We start from the raw sequence: 18,053 nt of genomic DNA on the forward strand, positions 1-18,053 counted from the left end.
TAATGCATTTCTTTTTGAACAGACAGAGTTTGCAAATTTACTTTGGGTTTACAGGCTAACCTGTTCTATTGCCATCATGGCCAAACCTGATTTCTGACATAAGATCCAGCTCTGCGTTCAAATGAGTCTCACATCCATGCTAAAATGGATATGATTCTGCTTAACATAGATAGGGTCTAATTAGAAGGATAACTTAACAAAAATCTTGCCAAGGTTGTAGTGGCTCTTGAGGCCAGGTCACATGCATATTCATGTAAGTCAGGTATATGCCCACCAACAGTCACTTGATTTCTCAGAATGCAAGATCAGATTCAAGCACAGGGCCTCAAATCCATGCTCACACAAAGCAGTGCTGTACCCCAGGGAAAACTGTTTTGAAATCAATGTGACTACCCACTAAAACTGCACAGCGCAGTCCAGTCCACAGTATTTAAAGCTAAAGTTTGTAACTACAGACTTGGACGTGATTCCCTACTGCAGTGTGTGAACAGTAAGTTACAATTATCCCCACTTTTAAAGTCCTTGCCTAAAGAGGTTTATTCCTATAAAAGCAGATAATTTCCCCTCACCCCCATCTTGTATTGGTGGAGCAGCAAATGTCTCTGCAATTGTGATTCTCTCTTTACTCTGGTTTTGGTGGTCCTATTAAATCCACCTCTATATAGTTTTTATTATCATGTGCACTAAGACCATTTACAGTCAGCGAGTAAAATGCAATGGTGCTGCTGAGAGTCTCCAAGGAGGTTCGCAAATTGGCTTTAGCTGGTTCCTTAGGATTACATTACACTTCGCAGTCCAATGCTGCCCATGTCTGCATATGGTGCATTCTTGCAGAGAGCTGGGATTGGGCTGGGACCCAGCTACTTCTCATTTCTGCTTTCTCTCTGCTTCCAAGTCTCCTGTGTTAACTTCACTGACATGGATAAAATAAGCCTTTGGTACATGGTAATCAGAGTTATGGAGGCTGTGAGCAATAAGTAAACTGGAGCTTTTGTTTTTGTATCAACAACACAACCATCGGGTGCATCCTGGCTGCAGGCATTTATTCCAGGTGATGCTCTAAAGAACAGAAACCAGATAGGAAGGCTTTGCATGCCACACAGAATGTGCAGTGCCAGCAATGAGAAAGCTCTCACAAGTTAAGTATAGCTGACCTGCAGGAATAAGCCTAAGCAAGAGTAAGCCATAATAATCACAGCTACTTGAAAGCCTCTGTTTCATTTGAGAGTCCTGAATAGCTTTATAAAATCAGGCAAGTATTTATTATAACAACTTACAGATGGGAACATAAATGCCCTGAGAGGTAGTGGCTGGCACATTCAGATGCTGGTTGAGATCCGTGTGTGCTTTGTTGCTAATGACCCGGAAAAGGGTGATTGCTCATGTCTCAGATTGAACACCTACGCATGCAAGCAGCCATAGAGAGGGGCCACTTGTGAAAATCTTGGCCAATTAACTTCCTAAAGATCCTACAGAAAAAAAAAAAAAAAAAAAAAAAAAAAACAGTGCGAGAGTGGGAACAAGTGTTCAGACCAGAGTGGTCCCCTACCTCTTCTGCCCAGGAGACTGATTGCAGGTGAGCAGCAAGTCCCTTGAAAGAAGGGTGTCCAGTCAAACAGTTATCCAACTTTCAGAGAAATCTTTTAACTTTAAACATTCTCTGTGACTACTATTTCAGGTGGTTACCAACAGGATTTGTATTTGAATAATGTATTTGAATTTGAGTGCTTTGTCCTTCCCTGAGTCCCATCGACGTAGGGATTTGTGCATCACCCTCATCTCTTGTTTTAGTTCAGATGCATTTTACTAATTATCCAAGGAAGAAAAAAAAAAAAAAAAACATAGATTAAAACCTGAATGATATAAGGAGCTGAGGTAACTGATATTCAAGGGAAGGGGCTGACATGGCTGTTCTCTTCCTCAGACATTGTGCTTTTCCAGTAATTTTTATCCAAGAAGCCTAGTTTGCAGCTCAGACATTAATTACCCCTCTCAGCTCCTCCATCAAGATTGCCCCATCAGCAACAGGCTCCCATGGTCAGCTGCACATAGGCACAGAGAGGAACAGTAACTTGCCCGCAGGAACAGAGTGTGACACAATTTCATATTAGACACATTAGGGAAGGTTACAGCTCCATTCTGACCATCTGAGCACAGCAACAGCAGAAGTATGGTGATATTTTGCTTATCTACTGAAAGGTCTCCTGTGTATCCTAGGAAATAGCTGGCCCTGACCGTTGATGGTGGGAAGATGATTTGGTGTGCTTAGGGGAAACAAGAATAGCAACAGTCTGTTTCCACGTGAGCTCAAGCGTACTACTCCATATTGTGAACAAAGAGGGACGGGAGCAAGTTTAAGTGACTCCAAAACCAAGCTCAGCACTTCAGACTCATCATTTAGATTCTGAATATGCTAGTGAGAGCAGGGTCTCATTTGTTGATGTTTGTTTGCAGGGGTTTATTTGTTTGAAAAGGCTAATCAGCTATCAGGATGCAGAGGCAATTGCTTAAATGTAAAGGGAAAGGAAGAAATTGTTCAAAGCTATTCAGACGAGGTAGCATGGTTTGTGTTTTGATGTCGGTGTGCAGCCAACTGACAAATGCTGAGCCACGGTCTGGTGTAAATCCAGATGAATTCCATTAGAATCAACAGACTTGCTTCCAATTTATTCTGATGTAACAGAGAGCATGATATTTCCATTTTGATTTACATTTGATTTGTTTCCTGTTTCCCATAATTCAGTCAGTTTCCATTGTGTACAAAAACAGCCTGCGCCAGATTTTGATCTCATTTGCATTGGATGAAAACAGTTGTTTCAAATGGAACCACACTGGATTTATAATTGCATAAATGAGAGCAGAATCTAATCTATTCTGAGTGAGAATTTCCCAGGGCGTTGCCATGTGAGAACACCCCTGCCGTGGTGAAGCGATCAGGTGCTTTGTCATCAATTTCCGTGGAGAATTTTCATCTAAATCCTGGACCAGAGCCCTGAGCTTGACAGCTGCTGCATCGCAGACCCAAGGTATAGATGCCCCTCTTCCCTTCAGAAGATGAGCTAACAAGCCAACACTGCCACCAACCCATCAGCTATGGATGAATACCATGCATTGGCTTAAAAGGTCAGAAACAGAAAGAGCTCAGTCTTGCCTGGCACAACTCTTCTTCAAAAGATGTATTGGCCCTGATATATTTCACTTGTCACACACATCATTTATAAGCCAGGTTCTCCATGTTGCCTTTTGCTTTCTTCCTTGAGGCCTTTCTGACTCCTTTTGTTCAGTGGCAGTTTGAGATGTTAGGAGCAATGTAATGATTCTCTGGCAGATAAGGCTGTCTGTTCTGGTGGCTACAGTGCGAGCAATAGGTTGGGTTATTACTAATAAGTAATAAGATGCTTATTCCCAGCAACGTGGGCAATCAAATGGATTTACTCCTCCCCATTGAAGCTGCTTATTTCCCTGCTAGCGGGAAAACAAGGCCATTTGGAGTCATTAATGGCAGTTGCAAAGGTTTTTCTGAGTAGATAGATGAGCTATGGTGCCATAGCTTCTCAGAGGACTTTGATCCCCTCTCATCTGTCTGGCTTCAGAAACCCTCATTCTTGTTCCTTGCTCTCTTCTAGAAGTCACCGTTTCAATGGGATGCGAACAGTCATTACTCTCACTCCAGATCTTACAGGTACTTCACAAGCTTTGCTAACCCTTAAAAAACTTGCCTCTTGACTACCAGCTATAACCCATGAAACATGGATAGTCCACCTCGGTCCTCAAAAATGAGTTTTGCTATGAAAACATGCGGCTCAATTCTTTGTTGCTCAGGGCTTGGGGAAATGCAAAGCTGATGTGCAGTAAAGGCAGCTACACCAGCAGCATAACGCTTTACATCAATAAGGCTTGGCATTTTAAACGTGCACTCTTCCATGTGCATTTGCAGGACTCCTGCGTGTTTAATTCCACAGAAACTTTAGGTTCCTCTTAATTTACAAGGCTTAGCACCAGACTTGGGAAAGATAACAATGGCAAGAACTACAGCAACACCGCCGATGACAACACACTTATTAAGGCCATCAGTATTAGGAGCACATTATGTGGCAGATTGAAATTTCAGCATCTCTACGCTTCTCTCACCACGTCAGCTCAGCCCTGTGCAGAGAGACTGGAAATTACCCCATGGGTTTGGCCTGCAGTATATAAAACAGAGCCTTGGAAAAAAACAAGGCAATCATCAAATTTCCAGTGTAGGCGGCAATCTGTCTGTTAGGTTTGCACACATACACATTATCGGGGCCCGCGAGTGCCTAAAGGCAGTCTTACCCAGAGCAGCTCGGCAGCTCGTGCCTATAAAACACAAAGGCACACCAGGTTCTCCTCTGTCTAATGCTTCACAGCGAGCAGTAACTGAGCGGGACCTATCACGCGGTAACAAAGGCTGACATAAATACTTATTTGTGATTTTGTTCCCCACAGTTTTTATTCCACCGTGCAATTTGCATTACAACTGGATCCTAATTGTCCATTTTAGCAAGCAAAGAGCAATCTGATACAGATTATAATACACGAGGTAAAGCGGCAACGTCACGAAATAAGTGCTACCAGCCAAGGACAGCCTGCTTGTCTCCCAGGGTTTTGACACTGGCTGATTAAGCAACTGGGCAATACTGTGAGGGAATATGCTTAACCAAAGCAAAAATGCCCAAAATCATTTCATCAGGGCTTCCTGATAGTCCTGAGTACGAGGCAACGAAGTCCTGAAAACATTTTTGAGGTGATTTGATGCAACTGTCCTTGGTGAAGGAGCACCAGGGCCACCACGGCATGATGGCCTGGCCTGAAGGCCCTGCAAAGCCTCGAGAACAGAGCCCATGTGAAGTACCGCTGGTCCCACGGTGTTGCTGGAAGTCCTTGGGAGGTACTGCAGGATGTCTGGCATCAGCAGCCCGTCTGAGGTAGGATGGCAGAGCGACTGCGGGGACAAAGCCCCAGAAAGCAGCATGGCCCTGCAGAGGAAGCCACATGGCTGAAAACCAGGAAAACCTGGAAGGAGAGCAGCAGTTTCCAGGAGAGAACCCCACACAGCCAGCCTCTCTCGGCTAACGGGGCACAGCTGCCTGGTGCCAGTGGCCCCTTGAAGGAAATGGAATGCAGCTGCCATCTATGTGCAAGTGCCTCTGGGGCAGGGAACACCATTATGAAGCAGCCTCAAAGGAGACATGACACAGCCTGCTGGAGACCCTGAACGCTCAGCTGGAACAGCCACCACATTGAATTCTCCTGTATATGAAAAAACTTCTGTATTCCCAGGGCCACCAGTGCAGACTCATTGATTAGAAGGCAGGGCAGGAAATTAAATGAGGCAGGTGAATTAAAGCCAGACTTCACAGACTGCATCTGTTCCTCCGTTCCCTCTGGGTACAACACTGATGTAACTTTAAAAAGTAAATTTAGTGCCCAGGAAAGCTGCCAGACTGATGGCCCTGTAAGCTGAAGCACTAGATGCATCCACAACTTGGGTAGAGGAGAGGCACGGAGGAGCCACTGAGACATGCCTCAGCCTGACCTGCCTTGCTGAAATACAGCAGCTGGGGGAGATGGCCCTGCCTGGGCTTGTCTTCTGCTCATGAGGCTCAGGAAAAGGAGCTGGTTGGGAAGGCCTGGCTGCAGCTGCGAGGTGGAGGTGAGCGCAGCAGCAAACAGCAGTACTCGTGGTAATCCTGGCTGTGGTGCCCCAACAATAGGAGGATCCCAAAGATAAACACTCCTGGCAAGAAGAAAGCCCGTCCGTGGTGCAGCAGGTGAAGTTGCAAATGTCTCCATCTTACGATACGCCCAGGCTGATGTGCAAACAGGAGCTTGCACACCTTTCAGCTTTGGTCATCGGTCTTGTCCACGCCTGTGTTTGCAGAGAACAAGGAAAACATCTATTTCAAAGCAGTTCTTAGTATCTTCCCTGGTATTTGGACATACAGCAGCAGCCCTGTACTCCGCAGTCTAAAGAGACTGGCTGTTTCTTATGGACCTAGATGAGCAAGAAGAGACAGGACATCTCAAATGAGACCCATTTTTCCACCTAAGTGGTGTTCAGATGATTTGAAGCCAGCCTCTGCCTGTTTGGAGACCCAACCTTCTTCTTGACCAGACTCAGGTAAACTGTAAATTATATTGTAAAAAGAGCTCACCTCTTCTGTGAGCAGCTGAACAGTGAGATCACAGCATTTAGCAAGCACTGAGGATGCCTCAAACTATGGAGTAAGAGGCAGTGTGGGGAGGACGGGCACTAAAAGGGGACCAAAGGGGGACCAAATGAGTAAAAAGGAGGTTGTCCCACTGCCTTCCCAGCCCTCCCATCCCTGGAGGGTGGCACGGTGCTATCTGCAGAGCATTAAAAATCTCTTGAAGGGAAAGAACAACAGTCAAATAAAAAGAGCAGTCAGCTCTTGTTCCTCAGAGTATAGTCTCTTTTCTTTTATATCTTGCACAGGATTATGCCATAGAGGGAAAGAAACAGAAATAACTCAAATAGCTTCAGTTAGTTTTACCTCTTTTTGTGCTATACCTGTGGCTGTTTGCAGGTGGTTTGCTTTTTTTTCTTCTTTTTCCCATGTGATAAGATCCATCGTTTGAAGGACAGCAACCCAACCAGCTCTTCTTGCTCTGAAGAAAGGCAGCAACTTACACTTAGAATAAGAGATTGTCAGGCAGATCTGAAGTGTCAATCAAAGCCTATCTCTGAAAAAAACATTAGTCCAAGCAGTTCCCCGCACTACCACAGTTAATTTACTCTTTCCAGATATTCCCCTGAGCTGCAAAAAGGCTTCTGGAGCTGACCAGAGCTGCCAGCTACAGGCATGAGGTGTTAGAGCAGATACTGGACCTAATTCCACTCAGGTCAGTTTGCCTTCTACAGAGCATAAGACTGTGATTGCCAGGTCCAGAGAAGAAAATACTGGTCCCCCAGAGTTTGTGAGACAAATTGTACATTTCACTAGAAGGGAGACACTGATTTAGGACTCTGTTGCTAAGTGTGTCCCATCTTCAGTGGCACGCCTCCACTTTAATATTGTTATTAACATTTAAATTATTATTTATGAGTGCACCTAGGCTGCACAAGGCACTTTCCAAGCTCTCAGGAAAGTACTGGCTCTGCTCCAAGAAGCTCATTATTTCAGGACAGACGGATGCACAGAGGCGCCGCATGGTCAAGTGGCAGAAACGCTGACCCAACAGCGCCAGCACACTTTCCACCATGCACCCAGCTTGGTGGTTGACCTTGGAAAAGTCACATTCCTTCTTCCCATGTCTAGTCCCATCCCAGCCTTTGTCCATTTCAGTTGCTTGGACTGAAGGCTCTTCAGGTGTGACTAAGTTCACAGACTTGTCTGTCCTAGAATCTCAGGGAAGTATTTTGGGAAATACTCTTTGTTCCTAGGAGGGGAAAAAAAATACTCCTGGAAAATGAGAAACTCCATTTTCTATGGCACTTCTTCAAATGTTTCTCTTGGAAGAAAAGAATCAAACATTTTCTTGCTGCCAAAAAAAATCCAGAAAGGCATGTTTTTCAGTTGAGCAACAGAACATGCAGGCTTTATGGGGGTATTGGTAACACAGATAACGATCACTGACATTTTCTAGGGAAAGCACTGTAGTGGTTAAAGAAACATCTATTTCATCCTGAATGTAAGTTTGAACCTAAAAAGTGAGTTGTTCCATGAGCAGGGGAACTGGTGAAACCCGTTCTCCTGACTTATGTTTTACAACTGCTTTTTATTTCTTCCTTTCTTGGTGCTCCCAATATCCCCAGGGCACCCTTATCCCCTTCAGACCTCCCCAGTAAAGCCCTTAGCTCTTCTGAGAGCTTCCTGCTTTGCCAGCAAAGAGCAGCAGGTGCAGTAGCTGGTTGGAAGTCAGGCAGGTACTGATGACCAGCTGGTATGTCTCTTATGTCCTGCTGATTTTTAACGTGTTTTTTTTTTTTTTTCAAAAATTGCAGGAATCTTCGGTCTGTGAGACCTCTCTCTTTCCATCAAACTGGATTGAACCAGGTCAGCTGGTTCAGAAGTTATTGGAGTGGGGGGACTGGCACACAGAGGGATGAGCAGCACAAGGAGGCTCATTGCTCTCTAAACCCTGGCTCAAAAATATGGCAGTTTTGGTGAAACAATGGGGCCCTAATGTCAGGTAGGGTGGTCGCTGTAAGAGCAGTGAGCCTGTCTCTGTGCTTGGGATATGTAAAGGCTCCAGGACTGTCTCTAGTGCACTTACCACTTATTTGCTCTACAGAGCCTTCAACCTGGAAATCAGGGCCCCACCTCATAGGAACTGCACAGGCAATCCCTAACCTGAGCCACTTACAGCTGGATGGATCAAGAGTGGGAGAGAGGAAGAAGAAATTATCTCAGAGTTGCACATAGGGAGAAAAAAAGAAAGGCCAATACCAGCAACTTACTGAGGAATCCTGTGAGCAGGTTAGAGGGAGGCTCAGATGTCCAGTGTCCCCATCTAGGGCGCTAAGCAAAGCCCACCTCAGCTTCTTCTTGCTTCATCACCCAGGCAGAATTTGCCCTTTCCTGGGCATTTCGCTCTGATTCACTGCCCCCAGGAGCTGAGTCAGTCTTACCCACGCTTCTCCTTTGGCAGCTCAGACCACATGGTGAGCTGGTAAGGAAACATTATTTGTAGTTTGTTTGGGTTAATTATTCATGGGCACTGTGCTGAAAACACTTGGAGCTGCTTTCTGAACAGTCCTGGAGCTGGCATGCAGGGAGGGACTTACCAAACGCCTGTGGCTGGGCTGCCTTTCCACGGCCAAGCTCTCTTCCATCTGCTTCCTTTCAGCCCTTGTCACGCTCCCCGTTTCTCATGGCTTTGGCTGTGCTCTTTGGCATTATCTGAATAAGAAAGAGGCAAGTACTTGGAGCATTGTAGACATGCAATCAAAAATGGCATTTGACCAAGGAGGCGCTGACCCAGGCGTGGGGAGAATATAAACCTGATCCTCTGTCTGTTTTGTTTTTCCAATCACACTAAGCCACATCCAGGTTTTCACACCTGCTTTTCCTCCTGCAGAAGATGCCTTCACCCTTGCTTCTGACAATCTGCAACTGCCTGGAAGCCTTTTTCCCATAAGCAAGGCTCTGCTTACTTAGTGCATGATCCTGAAAATCCATTTCTCATCTCAGAACAGGGCAGCCTGTAGCTTTAGGAGCACTCTGAGGATGTTTACAGTGAGACAGCTTGAATTTCTCTAGGCATGCTCGCCCCCATACATTAGCACTAAACAGTGGTTTTCAGCCTTTCTGGGGTTATGGTTCCATAAACGTTTTCTGACAGGGATACAGACCATGTGTAGGATACTTAAGCTTAACAAAATGAGGATTACTTTCTTAGTTACTCTTCAGAAGATCCTTAAAAATTATGCAGGACTATCCCTGGTGTCTTCAGAACAGGGGCTGAAGCTCTTGAAAATTTCTAGGGGTACCTCTTCAGGGACAGCATCTGCTTAGAGAGCTCATTATCATGGCTTGGACGACAACCAAGATGCTCATGGCCTGTAGGCAGCAGCTCTACCAGGCAGCCACCCCACCCAGCCGAGCCAGTAAGTGCAGGGCTGAGTCTCTTGACTCCTGTGAATTGCTCTTTCCAATTATGCAGACAAGAAACTGAGCTTGTGCTGCAAACATTTAATCTGGAATTAGCAAAGTTCGAAGTTTATGTGGGGTGGGTTTATTTTTTTGTTGTTGGGTCCTAGCAAAGGACACTATGATTCTGCTTTGGCTGACAACAGCTGCTGGCTGGGTTTTCTGCAAATGCCAAAACAAGATTTGTATTCCAGTGCTCAGTTACTCACTTGAAATTTCAGGGGACTGTAATAGCCTAGGATTTGCTGTGAGCCCACCCTGTAGCACATATGCCCCATAAAACACCAGGACACAGGACAGAGCATTTATCCCAACTGGGTAAAATCCTCAGCTGGTATAAATCAACACAGCTACAGAGGAGTTCAGGAAGCTGTGCCATGTCACACCAGAAAAGAACCTGGTTTAGAATATACTTCCAAATCATTAATTCTTTGCCTCAAGCCAAGATAGATGCCCCCTGCCACCATGGGACACGTGTTAGCTGTTTCATCTACTGAAATCTCATGCAACTGCCCAGGGAAAGAATTCTGACCCTATGGACTGTGTTCTCTGCTGATGCAACCCTCAGCTTTTGTTAAATGAGCTTCTTGGGCTGAACAATAGGTAACTGAGCTAAATAAAGGTGTCGTTTGCTGGCCTGCGCTATACTAGGGGTTACCAGAGGTGACTGCACTGGTCCTTTCAGAATTTATAAATTGATTTCAAGGAGTTTACACCAGCAGAGAGCTTGGCCCATGAGTAATACACATAAATATTACTTTTAGGCACAGAGATGGAGAAGTCAGTCCCCCACCTGGCTGTTGCCTAAGTAACGCATCTCCAGGAGGATATTTTTTAAGCCAGTGTTATTTATCTAGTAGATGGAAGCCGGCCTGTTAAGGCATAGCAGGTCAACATATGTCTAAGCATGTGCTGAAGAACTTAATTAGTTCTCCCTGAGAAGAGAGACTCCCAGTGCTATTTAAAGGATCGTTATCCTACTGCGAGATGCCTTGGAGCCTGCTGCTAGGTCTAAGCTTAACAGGGCAAGTCCAGAGTAGTTGTACGGGAGTGGAAAGTCTTCCTCCATGCTGAGGAGCAATTGCTGAGCAACCCCAGGAGCTGGGAGGTCAGTGCAAGGAGCAGGCATCAAAAAATCACGCTGAAGCTCAGCGTAAGGGGCTTAATTCATGCTTGGCTGCAGTGTTGGCTTTCTGTGCAGGGTCAAACTGTGTAGACCCCATTATTTTTCTGATTTCTCTTTGTAGAGATTCGGCAACATCTGCGGTTGCTGGTGACTGCTTCCCAGGTGATTCTAGTGAGAGTGAGCAGGGGTGACAGGACAGAGAAGTAATAGAAGCCTGGAGGGAGCCACTGGTGAGTGTCTATGCAAAACATCGATCCTTGTGTCATCTTCGGAGTCAAACATAGGAAGCAGTTTCTTAGCAGCGAAACTGGACCTTATGGAAGTGGCTCAGTCACAGTTTTCACGCCAAGCTATAATTTATGAGTCCAAAAATCAGAGACTGTAAACTGAACGGCAACAAGGGAATTAGCCAGGTTCCCCAAAGATGGATGTTTTTGCTCTTCTGCCAGGAGGTAGCTCCTTTAGTGGATGGACCTTTAGAAAATTAGGCTGAGCAGCCTCTGAGTGATAAAGCAGGGTCCGAAGCATATTAAAGCATGTGTAAGCACTGACACCTACTAGGGACACTGAGGCAGCATTGCAGAAGAGGAAGATTCCTGGATATGCTTATCTTGACCTAAGAGTGGCTTATATCCCACCTAGCACCTCGGTCTGCTCTTTGAGCTGTCAGAAGTTATTCCTAGATGAGTTGTTATGGTAACTGAGCTAATGCCCCGAGATAGATGTTTTCAGGTGGCTCCAGGCCAAAAAATCAACACCAAGAGATTCCAGATAATAGACTTCTGCTAAATTCAGTGCTGGCATCTACTTTATTTAACCTATTCACCAATGACTTACTGAACTCCATTCTCTGGGCAAGCCATATGTGATGACAATAGCTGCTTGACCTCAATGAACCTTGTCTTTCAAAAGACTGAGGGGATCCTGTGTGCTCTCGCTGGGTCTGTGCCAGTAAATTAAATGTGCCTGGGACTTTCCTCTGCAGTGAGAAGACAGCTGGCACAGAATGGCCATTGTTTTCATAACAAATTCTTACCCTCCAAACCTGCATGGTCACATCCAGATGGACCATAAAGAAGAGTCTTTGACCCATGCTAGCTCCTGAAATGCATCTGGACTGGACCAAGCTGCAGAGCAATACTCCAGCAGTGTAACAGAGAGCAGCTCTGGCACTGGTTAATTTATTAGTACAGACCTTGTCTGACTGACTGCAGTCACATGTAAGAAAGGAGCCTGAAACCAGGTGTGAAGGCTCTGACAATGTGCTTATGCTCATACCATGTCCTGAACCAGCTGGAGCTGTGCGTCCTTAGGAACAGTCAGTGACAGGCACACAGCGTGTCAAGGAATCACTCTGGATCACCCATTTCTATCCTCTATTTGAAATAGCTCATGAGACCACAGAGAGGAAGGCTCCCATGGGTTAAGCGGTGGATTTGCCCCTGCAAGATACCCTCCACCTTGCGTCTGACATGGAAATTAGCAGCAGGGGGATAGCAGATGCCCTATGCCCACCACCCAGCCCTGCTGGTGACTGCACCATGGAAGGCCTCTTCAGGCAGTGCTGCACAACCTGCAGCCAGCGGAGAGCACTCAGGCAGCTCCAACAAACCTCAGGGAGAGTCGTGCCACTTCCAGAAACTCCCACATCACCACCAGACCAGCCGAGCAGCTACCTGGCTCTGGGGCCCTGCGCCTGCCGCCTCCGGAGCGAGCCAAACAGGTTCCACCATGGCGTGGTCCGCAGTGCCAGCACTGATCACACCCCGGGCATTTGGGACAGCCTGCTGCATGCCCTCGTGGATGTTTTTGCATCTCTGCTGGGTGGCTGCTTTTTTTCATGTCGAGTCTCCCTGGTGGTCTCCTTGCTTTGGACACCAGTAGCTCGAATATCACAGGCTGGCCCGAGGACTCTGAGCTTGGGGGGTTCTACCTCTGCTCGCCCTTTGGCATTTCTCATCTTGTTTTGCCCACTCGCGAGCTGTGTTATTGCAATATGCAGCTCTCTAGGGCAGAAACTGTTTTCCCGCATGTTCTTTGCTAGGCTTCCACTGCAACAGGATTGCAATCTTAATCAGCGCAGCAGTAATGTGATTAAGAAGCTGCTGCACAAGTGGGAATTGCAGCCTCAGTGGATGTGATTTTCCTGGTTCTGGCCTGCCTGGGTGTTTCCCCAGGATGAGAGGTCATGTTGACTGAACTCCAAAATGGCTTGCCCGAACTTTTGAACACTGAGGTCCAAATAAATTTTCAGCATTAGCTGGTATGCTGATCCCTTTCCTGCCAAGCTGCAGCCTTAAGTGATTTTTTATGGCTAAGTTATAAACCCCAGAAAACACGAGCAAGAAGTGGAAATGCTGACTTGGCCATTGCTAAATGCCAATTATCTACAAAGGCATTAAGGGTGGGGGGTTGAAAAATAGGGTCATTTTCATGTTTTCTCTGGTTCAAAGTAAACTGTCCCGTGAGCCCCTTATAGGAACACACAGCATACAGAGTGACCATTAATATTTATAGGCACGACACTGAGATGCAGACCTTGGCAATCAGAGCAACTCCACTTTTGGAATTAATATAGCTCTGCTTGGCTGGCCTTTCAGTGCAAAATACTAAGTAGGGACACCAAGATTTTCAGGGAGAAGTTAAGAAGTAGATGATGACCTTCAATGGCGAGGGTCCATACTTCACTGAGTCTGTGAAATAATAAAGCCAGCTCTTAAAACCTTGGGGCTGCTGGCCAAACCCAACACCAGGTTCTTTGTTCCTCTCTGCTCTTGTGGCTTTTAGTCTCAGTGCTGCATAGACTACTCTTGTCTTACTCCCTAAGGTTTCCCACCGTTGACCAGCTGATAAAGACCAGCATACCTCCACGGATGCTACTGGAGCAACGTAGTATAGGTCATAGGATGGTTTGTGTTGGAAGGAACCTTTAAAGATCTAGTTCCAGCTCCCCTGCTGTAGACCTGGACACCTCCCACTAGACCAGGTTGCCCAAAGTCCCATCCAGCCTGGTCTTTTAATACTTCCAGGAATGGGGCATCCACAACTACTCTGGGCAACCTGTTCCATCGTCTCAGCACTCTCATGGTAAAAAAAAAAATCTTTTCTCTAATCCAATTCTACCCTGTTTCAGTTTGAAACCATTATCCCTTGTCCTGTTGCTACAGGCCCTAGAAAAAGTCTCTCCCCAACTTTCTTAATAAGCCCCCTTTAAGTGTTGAAAGGCTGCAATATGGTCTCCCTGGAGCCTTTTCTTTTCTAGGCTAGGTTAGCCAGCATGGTTTTATAATACCTAAAGGTCTGGCTCAGTAATCCTAAGGCTCAAAATGGTGCTGTAATCTCAGTTGCAATGCAGCACCTGCCTTCTCCCACCCTCTATTTCCAAACTCTGATAGAAACAGATAGAGAGAGCCCTCTAAACCTGTCCTCTGTACGCTGAGGATCTGGCAAGGTGCTGAGTCATAGAGGCTGTGCTGAGCCCAGGACTACGCACTGAGCAGGTGGTGACTGCTGCCAAGGCACACACACGAGCATGTCTCAGAAATACTGAGTGTGGGGTCGGTATTTCAATAACAGCCCCGTCACCCCCGTGAGCTTTTAGAGAAATGTATCCCCAGTACCTGGGCATTTAGCACTCGTGCCACACAAAATAGTTAGGAATTGACTGAGGTTGTCATAGCCCACTAAGCCTCCGTGTCCAATAAATCAAGGAGAAATGTGACTTCAGGGAAAGGCCGTCTACCCACCACAGTGCTCCCAGCCCTGGGAAAAGGGATCAGAGAATACACAAAGGTGCTTGTTTGGGAGCTGGGAAGGTTTTGATTAAATTCTAGACAAAAACATGATAAATCCTGCTCCCTTTTTCATATACTCACAGAAATTGAGCCTGAACATTAAACAAGAGGCTTTAAATTCTCAGAAATGACTAGCAGCTTCAAGCATGTACCCAGAACTCAGCACACTGGGGTCAGGATCCTCTGGTGATTCTTGCATTGCTGCAGTTACAACCCTGCTTTTGCAGCACATGGGAAGGTCCCCAGCACATTTTGGAGCACCTATATGTGCACTCCATCAACCGAGTCCCTCTGAATCCTTTTCTACAACAACAAATATAAATGCTCCTGCTGTTAAAAACAAGGTGAAAAGGAGGAGCTGTGTGAAGTTAATCAGAGAGTTGAAATGAGATGCTGGAGAAAGGGGCCATGGGTGACTTGAGGTTTGCAGTTAGCTGAGCGATGTGAAATCTCTTGTGTCTGGCTGAGCTCTGAAAGGAAATGCTTTATTAAATCTTCTTTGTGTGAGATTTCAAGCTGCCTCTGGACTGGAAAATAGGACCATTCCAGTATATAGCATCTAATCAGAACTGAAGTCTTTAGCGCAGGTTTTTCTGCAGAGCAAACTCTGATCAGCACAGATGCATAACTCAGATGGCTCAGGATTCAGAAAGCTGAATTAGACACCGCACACCTGTGCTCTGCCGTGCCTCTCTTCTACCCAGTACCCCCAAAATGCTTCACAGAATGAATCGTGCTGACAGCAACAAGCCAGGTATTGGGAAAGATGGTGCAACTGGGTGTAAATTCACCCCACTGAGCCCAGACTGGCCAGAGGGCTGAGGTCCATTATGTAAAATTGCATTCCCACTGCAACGTAGGAGTTGCCCTCATTGAAAAGATTCACTGAATCTCCTTTACGCTGCCTGTCTTGGAAACCTCTAACATCACTGCTTTGTGCCAAGATCTGGCCACATTTGAGGAAGTCTCAGCCTCTTCCCATCTCTGTCCAGCACTCACCGAGCTTTGCTGTTAGCAGGCTGCTCACAGCTCTTCCTTGTCAAAACAGGGCTGCGCCACCCCCAAACACTTGCGGAAAGCAACTACTAAAAAGAAATGGCGAGAGCCAGACATGACAGTGAAAGATGAAGAGAAGGGGTAGGCTCCCACAGCACTCCCCTGGGTAGCACAAGCTCCCATTTGCACGTCTTCTCTCTCCCTCTGTTTGGCCATGTTGTCAGGAAAGTGAGACCTGATCAGAGACAGGAGTGGCAACATCAACCAGATTTCCTCCTCCTCTTTCTCTCTTATTTCACAGTGCTGCATGTCTGGGGTTGAAGAGGCTTAAATCGCAATCTGCCTGCTGGAAATTGCAGGGGTTTCAGCTCCTGATCTGCTTCCTGCAAACCCCATCAGGAAAGTGTCCCAAAGGGCTGAGGTACGCAGAGCATTCCCCCTCCCTTACACCAGCCCAGCTCCTTGCCTACCTTTTATTGCTGACGAGAAGCAGGACAGAACCATTCTGGATATTGGCTTCTTTGAGAGTCTCATGTTCTTCGAGCTGCCTGGAGTTGTAATAAAATGTCTTCTTCCAGGAGGTGACGCCCTCCCGCACCAAGTGAGCCCGCAGGTCCATCACCGTGTCTCTGGGTCTGACGGTCAGTGGCATCATCAGGTCCTCATCAGCCAGGTGCACCTTGATGTGGTACCTCTTCCAGCGAGAAAGACTCCTTCGCAGCGTGTCCATCCTCTCCAGCTCACCGGGGACAGTGTGGCAGCGAGGAGCATCCAGCTGGGAGGTAGGTAAGGCAGGGATGTGGCTCTGAAGAGGCTGTCTGCCGTGAACAACTTAAAATGTCCTGCCAAACCTGTTCCTCCCAGTTGCTGAGCTGCATGCTTCACATTCCAGGGAAGAGCTCACCTGGCTCCAAGAGCCTGCTGGCTGGGAAATGTCTCCATGAATCATTTCCACACACCCCTAAATCCCTTAATAATTACTGCGTCCTCACAAAGTGCTCTTCATTCCAATGGCTTTCACAGGACTTTAAAGATGGATCTCCGCAGCCATTTGAAATGTGGGTGCCTTTGAAAAATGAATGGGTTTAGCAACCTCATGTCTCCTGCTCTAAAAAGCTGCCAGCTGTGGGATAGCTCAGTTCAAAAAGGAGACGTTGAGAAACCTCACAGCTATTTAACATGGCCATTTTAATGAAGAACAGAAAAATATTCTGCATAGTGAAAACTTCCTCATGGGGGAGAGCCAGAACATCCTGAAGGAGACTCAGCCGGTGTGAACACCCCTCATTAGTGCACTGCAGTTTCACATTAGGGGATCTGTACAGTTACTGTGGGAGAACGGGCTGGGACCCTCCAAAAGGGGTAGCATTCATTCATTGCTCCTCATACCATCACATATCTAATACTGACTCACACACTCCTCAGTGGTTTATCATCTTGATTTCCTCCTCCTTGGAGATCCGTGCCTAATTGAAGTATTGGTCGTATCCTGCTCTAACACGTGAGCAGAGATAGCATCACAGGGCTGCAGGCACACGCGAAAAGGTGACAAGAGAGGCCTCAGAATACCAAGAGGAGCAAGTGATGCTCTGGTAAATACAATGACACCTCCAAAAGGAAGGAAGCAATGCCAGCTGTGGGAGCTGGCTGTAATTGAACGATCCTGCAAGGCAGAATCTGACAGTCACAAGATGGTACTTCAGAGCAAACATCATCAAGATAAGGAAGTCATTTTATTTTTTTTCTCAAAAGATCAAGTCACCCTCTTATCTTGCAGGTAGTTTCCTGCAGCCCATATTACAGGAATTAATTCCCTTGTCCATTCTTCTCAACACACACCAGTATTTTTTGACCAAAGTACTGCAATATAGTTGCCCTCAGAGTGTGCTCTTCACTAAAAAGGGGCTGCTCTTGCCTATTAGATAATGAAACAAATTGACAGATTTTCAGATATGGCAGCAGTCAGTTCCCATTGAGAACAAGATATGTGTCCCCTCTCCCACTGAGAAACAATGAGGTCTCTACCCTGTCTTCTCACTTCTCTTCTTTTTTCCATCCCCAATGCATTAGGTCTCTGTCAGGAACAGCAGCTACACTACAGGCCATGGAGATTTCCCTGTGCACTCGATAGGAACTGAAACTTCTGCTAGCAAGTTTTTCTTTCTGGATTTGTTCACCATGGAGGTATGATTGTTTTGGTGGGGACTGGGATTCCTGGGTCCTCACTCTGCCACTGAGTTACTGCAGAGGTTTGAGATGAGTCACGTCACGCCTTCATGTTTGTGTTTGCTCATCTTATGATTGCTGCATGGTGTAACACGTGTCCTTTAAGCACCGCGTGTGAAATAGGAACAGCTTTTAGCACAGCCATGGCCCCTCTCATGGAAGCTTTTATAAATAGGATAGATCTGCAGATATGTCAATATTTTTCTCGAACACATGACACCACCACCATAGTGAAGGAGAAACGAAGGCACAGAGCAGTGCAAAGCTGTTTAA

General features: G+C 46.4%; 1 protein-coding gene across 3 annotated transcripts; it reads right to left on the reverse strand.

Moving 5' to 3' along the window:
* Nucleotides 1–4,455: 4,455 nt before the first annotated feature.
* Nucleotides 4,456–16,350, reverse strand: TINCR (TINCR ubiquitin domain containing). Of its 3 annotated transcripts, none has more exons than XM_084498417.1 (4): nucleotides 16,025–16,350; nucleotides 8,774–8,888; nucleotides 6,557–6,654; nucleotides 4,456–5,893 (listed from the first exon to the last, which is right to left on the reverse strand). In XM_084498417.1, the coding sequence occupies exons 1-2, from the start codon at nucleotides 16,282–16,284 to the stop codon at nucleotides 8,885–8,887; spliced, it is 264 nt and encodes an 87-aa protein (XP_084354543.1). In that variant the 5' UTR covers nucleotides 16,285–16,350; the 3' UTR covers nucleotides 4,456–5,893; nucleotides 6,557–6,654; nucleotides 8,774–8,884. The 3 variants fall into 3 exon arrangements, 2 of the variants coding, with proteins under 2 accessions (XP_084354543.1, XP_084354544.1); XM_084498418.1 differs by having other exon boundaries at nucleotides 4,456–5,921; nucleotides 16,025–16,324; XR_014685919.1 differs by lacking the exon at nucleotides 16,025–16,350 and having other exon boundaries at nucleotides 8,447–9,318.
* Nucleotides 16,351–18,053: the final 1,703 nt, after the last annotated feature.

Source organism: Aythya ferina (genome assembly GCF_964211825.1).
Source record: "Aythya ferina genome assembly, chromosome: 26".
NCBI lineage: Eukaryota > Metazoa > Chordata > Aves > Anseriformes > Anatidae > Aythya > Aythya ferina.

What these genes read in the sequence shown, in the direction of transcription:
- TINCR (XM_084498417.1), bottom strand. Translation starts at nt 16,284, where the DNA reads ATGGACACGCTGCGAAGGAGTCTTTCTCGCTGGAAGAGGTACCACATC.